At 38.8% G+C, this 14,486-nt stretch overlaps 2 protein-coding genes across 3 annotated transcripts; one reads left to right on the plus strand and one right to left on the minus strand.

Moving 5' to 3' along the window:
- Window positions 1-1,293: 1,293 nt before the first annotated feature.
- Window positions 1,294-12,275, minus strand: gtf2e2 (general transcription factor IIE, polypeptide 2, beta). Of its 2 annotated transcripts, none has more exons than XM_040145636.1 (8): window positions 12,014-12,275; window positions 10,721-10,881; window positions 5,103-5,185; window positions 4,353-4,460; window positions 3,607-3,789; window positions 3,356-3,449; window positions 2,310-2,425; window positions 1,294-2,123 (listed from the first exon to the last, which is right to left on the minus strand). In XM_040145636.1, the coding sequence occupies exons 2-8, from the start codon at window positions 10,878-10,880 to the stop codon at window positions 2,004-2,006; spliced, it is 864 nt and encodes a 287-aa protein (XP_040001570.1). In that variant the 5' UTR covers window position 10,881; window positions 12,014-12,275; the 3' UTR covers window positions 1,294-2,003. The 2 variants fall into 2 exon arrangements, with proteins under 2 accessions (XP_040001570.1, XP_040001569.1); XM_040145635.1 differs by having other exon boundaries at window positions 1,295-2,123; window positions 10,721-10,885; window positions 12,014-12,274.
- On the plus strand, window positions 8,791-9,518 carry smim18 (small integral membrane protein 18). The gene has a single exon (XM_040145637.1). It carries the CDS (start codon window positions 8,798-8,800, stop codon window positions 9,119-9,121), a length of 324 nt encoding a protein of 107 aa, XP_040001571.1. The 5' UTR covers window positions 8,791-8,797; the 3' UTR covers window positions 9,122-9,518.
- Window positions 12,276-14,486: the final 2,211 nt, after the last annotated feature.

Consider the following 14,486-nt stretch of genomic DNA (forward strand, 5'->3'; position numbering starts at 1 on the left):
CAAAAGAAAATACTGTATGTGAGCATGTACTTTACACCGGCTGATTTCCATAGCAGACCTGTACTACTAAAAAAAAAAAAAAAAAAGCTTAGTGGTCCAACATTTGTTTTAGTTGACCATGAGTTAGAGTTTAGCTCTTTTGTCAAACTGATTCAGATTGATTTTTAGATTGTGTGTAATGTTTTTAAGCAAATTGTTACTTAAAGCCCAAGGGGTTGGCAGGAGAGCAATACTAATACCAGAGAGCAGATTATTTAAATATGATTCCTTTAAACATGACTGTTAGCAAGTACATCCTGTGCATAAATTTAAAACTCTTTCTCTGAATAGTTACATGTTCTGGTCATGTTCATATGACCAAGGTTCTCAATCTTTCCATGACCTCATCAGTGTTGTTTATTAGTTCTGAAAGGTCCTACATACCATATAAATATTTAAAAGTAATGGTTTCTTTTTTTAACCACGCTGTATACGAAAGCACAATGTGTGGATGACGTACTACAGAAAAGCATAAATTAAAGCTCAAACATGCCAGGCCTAATATTTTTACAGCCCTCCACTAACTTAAAAATAGCATGCAATAAAAACTGGTATTAAAAATGGTATTATGTAGGTGCAAGATTTTCAGATATGTCTAATGCTTAAAGAATCATGAAAAAACACCACTTTTGTGTATTTGGTTATTTGTTTTGTTGTCGTTACAGCCCCAGACTCTTCAGCTCGACTTTCTGATGAAGATTTTGCCAAACTATCACCATTTAAAGAAAACTGTCAAAGCAGGCCACACTACTAGCTAAAATTTAGATTCGTAGTTTTTAAGTTGAATTATAAATGGCTAGCAAACTCATATGTAATTAGATTTTGCTGGAAGCATGAATGTATATAACTATATAATATGTATCTAGCTTCATGAGTAATTTTTCTCACTTACTTAAAAATATTTTCTACTCTAACCCCAACAGATGATTAAGCATCTCATCTTTATCTTGCTGTGCTGATGTACTGTTTTCTATGATTGATTAAATAACCTCAAAAATGCTGATGGTGTGCGCCATGTACTGGTCACAGTAGTTATTGTTAATTTCCTCATAAGGTTTCTAATGTTGCAGTAAGAATACACATGGATTAATAGAATGTTTTCCGTGTATGTGCGAATGTATATTCAAATTTGAAAATAGGGTGAAAATACAATCATTAAATTATACATTTCAAGTAAAGCTATTGATTCTCAGTTTGAGTGTTATATACAACAACTGAATACTTGATGTCAGCAAAAACTAAATTAACTGGTCTAATAGAACTGTTGCCACTGCAGTGCATGTAAATCAAGCAACAAGGCAGTATCCTGTAACTGTAATTTATTAAAATTTAAAAATTCTAGTATTTTAAAGCACAACGCCATGGTGCTGCAAAGTAAAAGAATTTAAATAATTTGAAATTTCACAGGAAATAATGTCCAAGATGTCTGATGCTGGATGAGAGGCATTATTGTGATGCACTGCACAACACAAACTTGTCTTCTGCAATTCCTAATATAAGGATGTAAGGTTGCCATAAGATGAAGACTGCTGCCCTCTCACATAAAACCCTTCACACACACCTCTGTGATATACTAGATAAAATGAAGAAAAGGTATTTACACACTTCAACTCATTTACATTGTAACAGTTAGGTTGCATCACCCCCTTTACAGATGGTAGTCTTGCTAAGAGCATTCACTGTCCTTAATGGTTTCAACACTCTCTTCTTCCAGTGTCATTCAGTCATTACTGATCGTTAAACTGAAAAGGCTTCCACAACACAGGTGCTATTCACTCCATTTAATACAATACGACTGATCACTGAGAGGAGTGCAAAGAAAGGAAAGGATGCTAGTTTTTTGGACACAAGACACCCATGAAAAGTCATTGTATTGTAGTGTGGCCAGAGTCTCCATCTGCAGCCATTTCTGATTTACAGACTCAACATCGCTCTGAGGTCATGTAGCAGTGAGGGAAGGGATTTCACTTCTTTACAGGAACGCCATCCGAATAATCCTCCAGCACTCCTGCCAGATGGTTGTTGTGGGTCTTGAAGTGTCTCTTCCTCTGCCCACCTTGCTTCTTTCTCTTTTGAACTGGTAACTGCAGGGAGCACAGAAACACAATCAGCATTGGTTATGATGCTTGATTAACTCAGTACAATTGTAACCATTCAGTGTTTAAAATGTTAAAGCCTTTATTTCTAGTGAAATACATCAGGCTGGGTTTATTTAAATTTGAGAAGTTAGAATGAAAATAGAGCAGACTGGGAGAGCAAAAGACACCGACCACTTTCTTTGGTCCTGTTTCTTGCATTGAGGAGATGCCTTGTTTCTTTAGGTACTCCTCAATCTTCTCTTCATCCATGGAATCAACTGGGACACTCCTCCACAGTTTCTGAAATTCTGCATTTCAGACAGAAGGTTTTTGAGATAGTAATACAGTGATTAAAGACATACAATTATTTTATGATTTTGTCCATGAAATGAAATGGACAAAATAGCAAAATGTGCTTGGTAAATGACTGATATAGATTTATTATAAATGCTGAAGTTTTGATACATTCTCATTCTCTTTTTAAATTACTTTAAAAGGCCCTTCAAGCCTATGGAATTTTGTGTGCGTGTGTATGCTTAATCACCTTAAATGAAAGACTTTAGCTAATGTGAGGCACTTCCATATTATAGAGTCAGATTTATCAAAGCTTTGAGAAAAGTCTGGGTTTCCCAGTTGTAGTTATTTACTTGGAAGTTGATGTTAACGCTATTTATCGGTCGGAATCTCGTAGTTACGAAAACTGTTATGACACGATCGCACCATGAGGGCTGAGTGGGCATACGTAGACTGTGCTCAATGGAAATCAGTCTGACCCTCCTATTAGTTTTGTTGCACCTGTTAGGGTGTGAGAAGTTACACCTTTATCAGTTTTATTGGTTCTAGAACTTTGGTAAGTTTGAGTAAAGCTAGTTTCAGTTTTGATTATTGGTTATATTTAGATTTTTCTTTGTTTGATTAACTATATTTAAAAAGTTGAAAAAAGGTTATTTACTCAGACCAGCAATTAAAACAGATATTTAATTTAAAAAAAAAAAGATCTCAACTGAAATCCTCCATTAGAAGCTAAAGAGCCAAAGTTTGTCATTTTGTATTTTTATTTGATGACTTTACCACTTAATTTATTATCAAAACCTACAGCACCCAAAACTTTTAAATACAGTAAATCAGTGACAGAAAGACAGACGGCCCAAACAGAGACCAACACACAGAGAAAGACCGATACAGAGAGAGCGAGCGAGCCATATCACAACCGACAGACAAAGCTGACTAATTCTCACCTTCATCTACCATAAACTGGCAGTGTTTGTCATTGTAGAATAGGATCTTTTTCTTGTCTGGTCTTGTCACAAAGACGATCTGATCCCCCAAAGCCTGTCAACGATTAAATGAGAGATCATTTCTCTACTAATAGGGTGTGAAACACAAGTGCACATCCCTTCCATTAATCAACATAGTAATGAACACTATGTATTAGGCAGCATCTTTGTTTAGACATGTATATGCATAAACTGTATTTATTATGCGTTACCTTAATGGCCTTGGCTGAGTTGGGCAGCCCTTCCTCTACATCGTCCAGCAGCACTCCTCCCAGGCCCAACTGGTCGTGTTTGTCCAGTAGCCTCAGTAAGGCTTTCTTGTCTTTCAGGTTGTACTTGGGCTTGAAACCATATGTCCCATCCCGCACTTCAATTTTTGGATTGTTGACCAAGGCCTGATATTGGCAGGGAGATGTTATAGTAGTAAATTTAAAGTTTAAAGTTTCTATTTAAGTAGTAGACCAGCTGGGAGATGTGCAGAGGTATTAATTTCATTTTCATACGCCTTTACACCCTATTTAGTTAAAAATAAACTACATGTGTTAAAAACTTACATCCTAAATTTGCATTGCACATATCTTTAAAAGATTAAGACATAAATAATAATAACATACTTTTAGCTGATTTTCAGCTAGAGAAACTCCAATTTTTCCTTAAAGTCATGTAGTTGCTATTAACGTAAGTATCTTCAACAAGGTGTTGACTGTTGTGTGATGTGTGCTATCAGCATGATCACTCCGATGCTACTCAGTGGCTTCCTTCTTTTGCAACATACAGGATGTTATAGAAGAATTGTTGCCAAGGGCTCACATTAGCCTAGAGATTACTGTGAGGGAAATTGAATATTATTTGTGGATTTCGGGTGTGAAACAGGTCAGTGTAATGGTATAGGACAAGGACAATTATACTCCTGATGATATATAAAAGGTTGTATAATAATAAAGAAACACAAACACACCTCAGTCATGAGCCACTGTTTCTGTTTCATGCTGATGTCAAGAAGTTTGGTCTCATCCAGAATCTCATCTAAGGTCAAGAAGTGTGTATCACCATTCTGATGCCTTGTCTGAGAGTTAAGGACAGAAGCACATGGATTTACATAAAGTAAACATACATACAGAGTCAACAACATGATAGAATCTTATTTTAAAATGTAAGCAACTCTTCCTACACCTTTTGACAGCATTTCATCCCAATGTCTACAGGGATTTTGTGCCTCACATTCAACTGTCAGGGTACTGAACACGGTTTTAAACTATTTAACAGATGGCACAAAAAGGCACACATTCAAAGAAAATCTGTCAAGTTAGGTGTGAGTTCTGCGGCGAGTGATGAGTCAGACAGCTAGGGTGACAGGGCCTGGCTGCCTCTCCGCAGAACTACAGCATGGTAAGAAAGCTGTGTACATACCAACAGAAAGACCGGGGACCAAATGTTACACGGTGGACACAACTGACTCGGCTGACACAACAGACAACAAGTCAAGCTTTTAAAGAGCTTTGATGGAGAGGATGATAAAATCTAGCAAATAAGTGGATGCTAATGTGAGAGCTTAAATCAGCTTGGAGTCGAGCAATGTCCATAAGACTGACATGTCTAAAACAGTGGTTGTTGGCAGAGGCAAAAACTGCAAAGATTAATAAATCACCACTAAATTCCTAAAGAATGTTCCTTTTATGTTAAAGATAAATTGTCTACAGAGGCTTACCTTCATATAATTGACTATCTTGGCCAGGCAGCCAAATTTGTACCCAGAGCTTGCTTTGATGTTAAAGTTGCCATTACTAGACTCTGTGGGGGGAAAAAAAGAAAGAAGAGCTTAGGTAAAATACTTAAAAGTTGCATTATTTATTATAAAGGCTGACACCAATGGACTATACGGACAGACAGAAGCTGCAGGTTTTTGTGATAAGCCCTATGTTGAAAAACAGTTAGAAATTCAACTGGACATGATTTTCACACCAGCTTGTATCAAAGCTATCAAGTCATCAACCATCATCTTTTGAGTCCACTTCTCTTTATTTAATCAGCCAAAAAAAAATAAAAAAAAATTATTCTACATTTTTCGGCAGGGCACTGTTGTTTTAAGCAAGCTTTACTCAAGCGGGTAAATTGTGTATTTGTTGAGGACCATTTCCAGTTGTGAATTAACACTCGTTTGGTGCACTAATGAGTACTTAGTACATGAGCATGAAGGAGTATTTGGGATTTACTCAAAATAAGATGCGGTTTCCATGTTTATGCATTCATGGTAATGAAGGAACATGTCACCCAGAGCAACAAGGTGGATCATTGATGTGTGTCTAATAGTTTCTGGACAACAATGGAGATCAATTGTACGGAGGGATAAGCTTTATCAGGCTTTGGCTACACAGCCATAACTTGTTAGTTGGATCAATTTATTACTGGTTTTGGTCTTTTCAGGGGATTTTTTTGACAATAAGAAAAATATAGAGTATCACCTGCCTTATTTTGTAATGTAACAAAATTATTCTAAGAATAGTGCAGGAGCAGTGTATGAGCATAATTTGATAAGAGTGATTTGAAGACTGGCCAGCTGGTCTTATTCTCTGTTGGGAGTTCAATAATACTACCCCCAGGAGACTATCTGAGGTCTGGACTCAGCACTCGCCAATCAAAGCTGAAAACAGACACTGATTCATTAATGATTCATGGTGTGGGCGGGAGCTTCTGTTGCTGTGAGCAGCACTGTGGGCAGGACACCGACATTGTGACAGGCTGGTTAACGAACGGTGCAGAGGAAGGGCTAAAAGAAAAGGGCCAATGATGAAGAGAAGCCCGTGCCGTTCAGCTGAGACATGAAGACCTGCAAGGAGTGGCGGAGGGAGCGAGCGAGTGCATGAGCGACGGATGGAAGTGCGCGAGAGTACTAAGGAGGAAAAAAGGGGTCGAGGAGTGAACACGTAGGACAGAGACAGAGAGAGAGAGAGAGAGCGATAGAGCGAGACCGATAGGTGGAGCACCAAAAAGAGGAGAGCGCATCTGTAGACTTGCATCTTCTAAAGACTGAGCCAGACACACAGGTGAGTCTGCATATTTTTCAGAATAGCATCCTCAGAATAATGTGTGTGTTTGACATCAAGAGATCAGAACAATGCACAGTATGAATTTAAGCTACAGGCTGTTATTGGTCTCCACGTGCAGTTATGGCTATGGGGTTTTTTGTGAGTATTCCAGCATTTACTGGGTTAATCATTAATTTTTAACGCAGCAGATCTATTTAAGCCAATTCCTTCTGCATTAGAAAAATCTAACATTGAAAATCACCGTATCTAGCAGCTATGTATGGAAAACTGGAAAATTTTAACATTAAAGCCAAGATTGAGCAAACACGCAATGTATTAAATAAACATGGATCTGTCTGTCTGCACTTGTGCCACTTGAATACCAAGCATCAGAAACTCTGTGTTTCTATGTCTGTGTGTGTACTCATGTGCATCATGTCGGTCTGTGTTTGTGGAACTGCATGACTCGGTGCAAACTGCAGCTCTCAAGACAAATCAGTGAAGGACTGACAGCTTTGAGGAGCCAACCGGGGGCATTACGAGTGTGTTTGGTGTTTGTGTGTTTGGTGACAGACAACCACTGTGGAGCCAGAGGGAAATATCAGCGATAACAGCTGCTGTAGGGATCACACCAGTCTCAGGGTAGGCACTTTGTCAGCATCCATGAAAGATCAAATATGCCAATTTTCAACTTGATCAAAGGCTGGACCAAGTTTATAACAAACTGATTTATTTCAAAACACACCTTTATCATACTGTTTTGAGACACAACCAAACGCAACCTGTAGTTAAAATTTGAAAGAACATTGTTGCTGAAAAATAAATGCAACATAACATCTTCAATGAGGAAAAAATCCCACGACATTGCTGACACGGTCACATGTTTTTTTCTGGGTAATATTTGTTAGTAATGTTTTGGAAGGAAAGGTCACCTTAACTCCATGTCAAGCAGATAAAAACAAACAAATAACCACACACAAACCTCCCATATATAGCCGCCTTTACCACATTATTGACGACATATACAGTATTATGATGAGTTTGGGCACCAGTGCAAGAATATAACTTGGGCAGTTTGGGCCTGAGGTGAAAATGTCTGATCTCAAGACAACTGAAGCCACTATAACAACGGCTCTATCACATTACAGTTTCAGGTAAAACGGAAAACCAAATTACAATCTCACAACGAGCATGCACCTATGTCTCAGAGTGCACTAAAATACACTCTCACGTATAGGTTTTATTAAAGATGCCACAAATCTCTCCTACATACATGAAAAAATGTGTTTTTACACACAGTAAGCCCAGTTAAAGTTGTAAGATCTAAGGAAGAAATGCACACACACAATAAATTACCGGATTAGTCTACCGTAAAAAGAAGCACTTATGCCCCTCTTTCTCAACTCCTTTCAGTGGTTGACTCAAGCAATCTGGGTCAGCTGTCTTGGTCTCAGTAGGTGATATAAAAATGTCTGTGACTGTTCATGTGTGCATACATATACAAGTGCTTCTTTAAAGCATCTATGTACACGTGTGTGTGTGTGTGTGTGTGTGTGTGTGTGTGTGTGGGGGCAGAGATACAGGCACGCTGTTCCCTGAGGATTTAAAATGGTAGGCGTTGGTTGAAAACGTGAAAGGATAGCTGAAGAAAGACAAAAGGCCTAACGATATGCACACTGCTCACCCTTTAACTTCATTACTTTAATGCAAGTTCTTAACAACGGTGTTTTTGTCAAGTGTTGTGACCCAAGAGTTGCAAAACAAGCATAGATTTCACATTCAACTGTGCACCCATCCTCTTCTACCAGGCTCAAGGTCTATTTTTGTTCTGAGCAGATGGCCTCAGTAGGGTTTGTGCTCTTTAGCAATATAACCTTTTGCTCTAATAACAAACCGCCTTCCATTTAAGTAACAATTATTTCTCTAATGACAGGTGTACGCTAGAGTTTTTGTGTACATGCTGACACTGCAATTTATCTTTTTACAACATGATACCCTCTATGACTGATAACAATGTAGTGCTACTATAATCACATTAAAGCAAATTACGCAAGAGAAACCCTGATGGTTTGAAGAGAGGAAATGGCCTTCTCATTCTGTCTGTGGTCTTCAGTGAGACTGCGTCCCTTTCAAACAGCACATAGGCAGTACACATGGTCTATAGACATAGACAATGTTTTCTTTTGAATATTTATTGTTTTTAGGGGCAAATGCCTAAAGATTAATTATTTAATCATTCTCTCACCATGGAAACAAGTATTTTACAAAGATCACTCTCTAATTTGCTGTCACCACCTTGCAGGGAAACCCACAACCACAGGAACAGGATTTAACAATCTGTCTGTCTCCCTGTTTTTGTTGCTTCCAAGGAGAAATCATGGCCAACGTCACTGCCACTATACATCCAAGTAATCTCCCATGGCACCCAGGGGCGGTCCCTCTCCCCCTTGTCTCCTTGCAGGTCCAGGAAGTCTATCCTTTCCATGACGGCTGGAATGTGGCTTGCTTCATCATCCTTCTGCTCTTCATCCTAACTGTTCTGTCTCTGGCTGCCTTGGCTGTGCTCTATGAGCTACTGGACTGTGGGTGCTGTGCCAAAGGGAAGACACATCACCAGCTACAGGAGGAGGGGCCGGGAAGCTGCAGCAAGCTCATGACCAGCATTTGCAAGGAACCAGAATCCCACACTGAGGTGGTATAGAGGCAGCAATGATGAAGAAAAGGAATAGCGGGAATTCGGGTGTCATTGCTGAGCTGGGCAATACGACAGCGTCGACTCCAATGCCCTGAGAATGAACTTCTAAAACTGCATAAAAGTACTTCAGTCGCTCACAGTTAAGTGAATGTGTAGGGAGAGACAAGATAAGGTTATAGAACAATGTAAAAAGGGGGTAGTTTTTCACTGATTTGGAGTGAGTCTGATTAGCTTTTCATTTCAGTTACGAGGGAATCTTCACACATCTAAATTCACTAACACTAACCACAGATGGCAGACCCTGAAAACCATATTTTACATCAGAAATAATGAGGAGAGAGAGGGGGCACCAGAGTAGAAATATTACCAATATTGTCGCCCAAATAAACACAAATTTGACAGAATTGGTTACAATGAGGGTGGTACTTATTTTGCTATGTTTTCTTTTATGGAGTATGATGTTGCGTGGCCAAAACATGTTAATATTAAAAAAAAAAAAAAAAAAACACGAATCAGAACCAATATCAATGAGTTTAAGAAACAGATTTTCCTGTTCAGCGACTTCTGCCCTGTGAGTACTGCACATACTTATGACTTGCTGGAATGTGAATGACCCTCTATGAGACATGGTAAAATGTTGTACACAGACAATTACGCTGACAGACAGAAAATGCTGTCAGAATCTAAGAACTTCAGTATCCTCGTGTCCCAAAAGGGCCTGATAAGCAACAAAGCAATTGATCAACTTTAATTGGACATCATCTTTGCTTTGGATAAAGCCTGAGTTTAAATTGTGTCCCAGTGCTGTCAACATGTTAAGCATTGCAACATTGTTTGATGATAAATGACACTTGGTTGCTGCACAGCAGTGTTGTACTTTATCATGTTATATTGAGCACAATGTATAATTTCCAATGCCTTACCACAAAATGCCTAATAAATTGTCACAGAATTATGTGCCAGTTTTTTTTTCTGCTAAAAGAAGTAACTGGCCTTCTGACATGCTGTATTTACTCAATTTATATACAAAACTGCCAAATACAAAAATATATCACAAACAACTATTTTTTTGGATGTTTGTCATATCACATTGTTTTTACTTTCTAGCTGTTCTCTGATCATTTACAGGTGTGTGCAGGGGAGAAAGACTTTTCCAGAATTCAGATGGTAACAAGGTCTATTGAATTACTGCTCCCTGTAACATAATGGTTCTGAAATAAGTACCCTGTATATACAAACAAACATTATTAGTTTGGAGGGAGCTACTCAAATTATGAAAATAATATGATACAGGACAAAATCTGTAGTTTTTAACACGTTTGAGCTTTCTAGAAACACTGGAACTATTACTGAATGGCATTGCCACGGTGATGTATGATGAAATACCAGTATGATGAAATAATAAAACAGTGATTCATCCCTATTGATATATAGTGAAAAGTTCAGTGGTGATGGGCACTAAGATCAGTGTTACAAAGGTACTTTATGTCAGCAGTACCAGAGCTTCTATCCATACATAACCCCGTTACAACACCAGGAAGAAGCTATTTACATTAACAGTCAAACTTGTTATCATCTATTTTTAAAACAGTCTGCTTCACTTACCAGTGCTATGTTTGGACCCTGAAGAGCTCTCCTTGTCAACTTTGGGCTTCTTCTTCTTGTGTGATCCAGAGTCTGAGGACGCTTGTCGCTTCTCTACAGCTGGAGTGGACAGAGCTCTTTTCTTGAACAGTTCCCTCTCCCTCAAGAGAGCTGGGTCCATCCTGGCTGACAGGGTACAAAATAAATAAAAAACAACAACAATTTGATTAAGACTCATCAGATGGCAATTCAACAAAGCTTCCTTTAGACTGAGACGTTTGTGTAATTTAACTTTTAGTTAACTTTTCATATAAACTAATCACAGCTTAGCTTTTAAGGCGGACGTTTCAGAAAAAACTAATATTTTTTTAATCATCCAATGAGGAGAGTGCACTGTTTCATAGTTCATATAGTACATAGTACAGAGGCAGGTATCTAACTGTAACCATAGGTGGAATAACCAGTTGGAGGGCTCTGCAGAATAAATGTGCTGCTGAAACCCAGCTGACACCCTCACCTTGACCCCCTGTGGATTGTATATGTTCCCTGTCGGCTCCCTGTTCCTATCAAGTACAGTGCAACCAGCAGACTACACATGGCGGCCTCATTATTTCCACACAGACCCGGAGAGAAGCCTGTACTTCTATGCTGGTGTCACAGTACCTGGCCCTACGTTTCTGTGTAAGTTTGTGATCATTTCATTTATTTAGGAATATGCACCATCTGAGTAAAATATAATCTATAATAATAAAGGTCTGGATTTTGACACAAGGCTCCTCTACAAACCAGGACCCACTAGCAATCAATGAAACTAGGCCTTTTAGGGAACCAGCATAAAACAATTTGATATTGGGCGTGAGGTTTTCCACAGCTGTACCACTCGAGAACAGTGGTAGCTGATCCCAGCAGCCAAACTGTCTGGACGTGTAAACATTATATCAAAAAGAATGATCAGCGCTCTGGCACCAATTTAAAATGAACTGAGAGGAAAAGGTACTCAGATAAGGCCCCAAAAATTTAACAGCCAAGTTAGCTAACGTTAATATCAGCTAGTTGGTTTACCAGCCGGGTTACAAGTACCTGGGTAGTCGGCATGGTTCTAAGTTAGCCTGGCGTTGTTGCTTTATTGTGATAACGGGAGCACCGCAAAACTAGCTATGGCTATTGTTACCCTACTTTATTAAACGTTCCCTACTACTTTGGATATCTGGATACCAACATAAGTAAGCAAACGTAACGACATAGCCTGACACTTGTTAGTTAACGATAGCATTAGCTTTCCGGTTCATTCAACGTTATCTTAGTAAACGTTACCTGACACTTGGTTCCTGTTCTCAGAGAAAGTGACGGGTTTGTCCAGGAGGACTATCGAATTTCAGAGGATATAGACCAGGACGAAAGTGCCTCCTTCAAGATGTCACCGCTTTGTCTGGTCCCTTCAAAAATAATATAAATTAACGCTAGCTAACTAACTTCGTACACAAAACATCTAATTTTCTTCCTCACGCTGCGCTTCCGTTTCTTGTTCGATTTTGTCGGATATCGACAGCTAATCCTTGGAAAACGTCATCACCTATGATAGTTCACATTTCAAAAGAAAAAAGGCAAAACAATAATTGGGCCATATTATGCTAGTATAACATGAAAAAAAAAGAAACGCAGTCAGTGAAAACTAATTATTAAAATTATATAAGAGAACATATACGATGAGATATACTGTTGTCGTTGCGTGTAATGACAACGGTTAGAACGACTGAAGAAACAAGATACTGCGAAAGAGGAGGCAGATTGTGAGGGAGGTCAGTACATTTTCATGTGTTGATGGTTTTCTGTCAGGTTGTGAAGCTCTAATATATTTTGCTGCTTTCACCCCCCCAAAGTAACGTTATCAACAAAGCATTTAAAAAAGGGGAAACGAGTGTTCAATATTTATTTTAAAAAAAAAAAACACACGTAAGTAGGAATTCAATTTCAAATATATCTCATTCAGAATGTTAAAATGAACTTCTGCTTCGAGTGATAAAGGAAGTGCTAGATTTTATTCTTATAGTATATTAATGTTGTTGAGAGTACTCGATCATTCTCAGCAGTACTGCTGGCTGCAGTTCTTTAGTCACTGCACCTCTGTTTATTACACCTCTTGTCCACGAATTTGAAAGTATCTACAAACCATAACAAATGCTGGTTATCTCCAGGCACTAAGTGGCCAAAGGGCGCCACTCAGTCGTTCCTTCAAGCTACTGCCTCACACAGGGACATTTCTCTCTTATTTACTCTCTGTTCTGACTCTCAAGTTGACAGTAAAAAGATACCTGTAAACTCAATGCGCATGGCTTTATCAGTGCACGGACAAGAGAGAAAACACACGTAACAGACATACTTACAAAGAAGGTAACAAACAAAGAAAGGGAAAAAATTAAGAGAGAAAATGTTGATGTGCTGGTACATTGATCCGCCACGAGTGCACTGTTTTCATGCTACCTGGTCAGTGATATTCTCTACATACTACAACAGACAGGTGAAATAACTTCACAAACATGCACAAAGTTCAAATTTCAAGTTTATGTTTATCTGTTGTTCCAGCTGTTAAAAGTCAATCAAACTGAACTAATGTTTCTTTCAGTTCAAAGCTGACAAAGCATTAGATAAAACCAAAAAAGCATCGAGGCAAAGACATAAAACATTTTAAGTGTATGGTTGCATCAACACCTGAGTGCTATAAAGTATAAACATGACATCTGCAGTTTGATTGTGCGGAAAGTAAGAGATTTGCAGTGATGAAAACGCCGGCATCCATCGCTTTAGAACGAATGCCATCACCTTCTAGTTTTCTAGGGGCAACAGGAGTTTAGATGTGAGGCCCATACAACACTACAGACTATTAATATGTGCATATAGTGCAGCTTTGGCCATTGCTGAGCTACAATCTCTCTTGCACATTGATCAACAAATAGGATTTCGCCTTACTTGTCACTACGTACTACATCCAAAGACATGCTGTATGGGAGGCCGGAGCTGGAGCAAGAATGAAATTGAGCCCATGAGTTCATCCAACCGAAGCTGCACTTCGCTGACTGAGGAGGGAAGGCGAATCCACCACTGGGTAATCAAGTGAGAGAAGAGGTGAGATAAGGCTGCAGTGTAACCAGGTCATTAAAGCAAATAGAGAGCTAAGCACCCAGCCGCAGCAGAGAGAACAGAACAGCAGCCACAGAGTAGCGTTGGACCATGGTGTTCAGCTGAAACTGTGGGGGGGGGGGCATTTTTTTTCCCAAATTAGTTCTCAATTCCCACACATGCATAAGCTTTCACGCATATATTAATTGGCACAGGATTTGACATAAAGGATTCTTCCTTGTTTTAATCAAAAAATGTTCAGTAACTTTTTGGAATCTCAAAGCTGCTTAGATGTTAACATAAAGTTTGGCTTGAACATACTGTAAAATAGTTTTTCTTTGAGAGCTCGGTTACTTTGTAAGGTGAGGTGCATCAAACCTCTGTTCCATGGTATTTCTCAATCGCTGGTCCGTCACGTTTGGTGGTCTCAGCTAAAATAATCTACTTCCTCAGGACTGTGTGTGCGTGTGGCTAGATCAGATTTGACTGAAATACAGGAATCTTTCATTTGAAATAATCAAAACTGTTGTGGCTTTAGCAGAGAATAATGTATTCATGAAGGAGCCCACCAATTTTAGTAAAAAGCTGATTGGGAAAATAGATTTGCAGAGTCTTAAATGAAATCTTAGGACCACTTTTACAGATATATTCAATAAAATAGTCGTGGGAA

This window comes from Xiphias gladius, chromosome 15, assembly GCF_016859285.1.
Source record: "Xiphias gladius isolate SHS-SW01 ecotype Sanya breed wild chromosome 15, ASM1685928v1, whole genome shotgun sequence".
In the NCBI taxonomy this organism is placed as follows: domain Eukaryota; kingdom Metazoa; phylum Chordata; class Actinopteri; order Istiophoriformes; family Xiphiidae; genus Xiphias; species Xiphias gladius.

Bases quoted from the DNA above. Each gene is read 5' to 3' on its own strand.
- smim18 (XM_040145637.1), top strand. From the start codon at position 8,798: ATGGCCAACGTCACTGCCACTATACATCCAAGTAATCTCCCATGGCAC.
- gtf2e2 (XM_040145636.1), bottom strand. From the start codon at position 10,880: ATGGACCCAGCTCTCTTGAGGGAGAGGGAACTGTTCAAGAAAAGAGCT. The intron at 4,461-5,102 runs GTAAGCCTCTGT...CTTAACTCTCAG, and splicing joins AGATAGTCAATTATATGAAG to ACAAGGCATCAGAATGGTGA. The intron at 3,450-3,606 runs GTAACGCATAAT...AATCGTTGACAG, and splicing joins ACTCAGCCAAGGCCATTAAG to GCTTTGGGGGATCAGATCGT.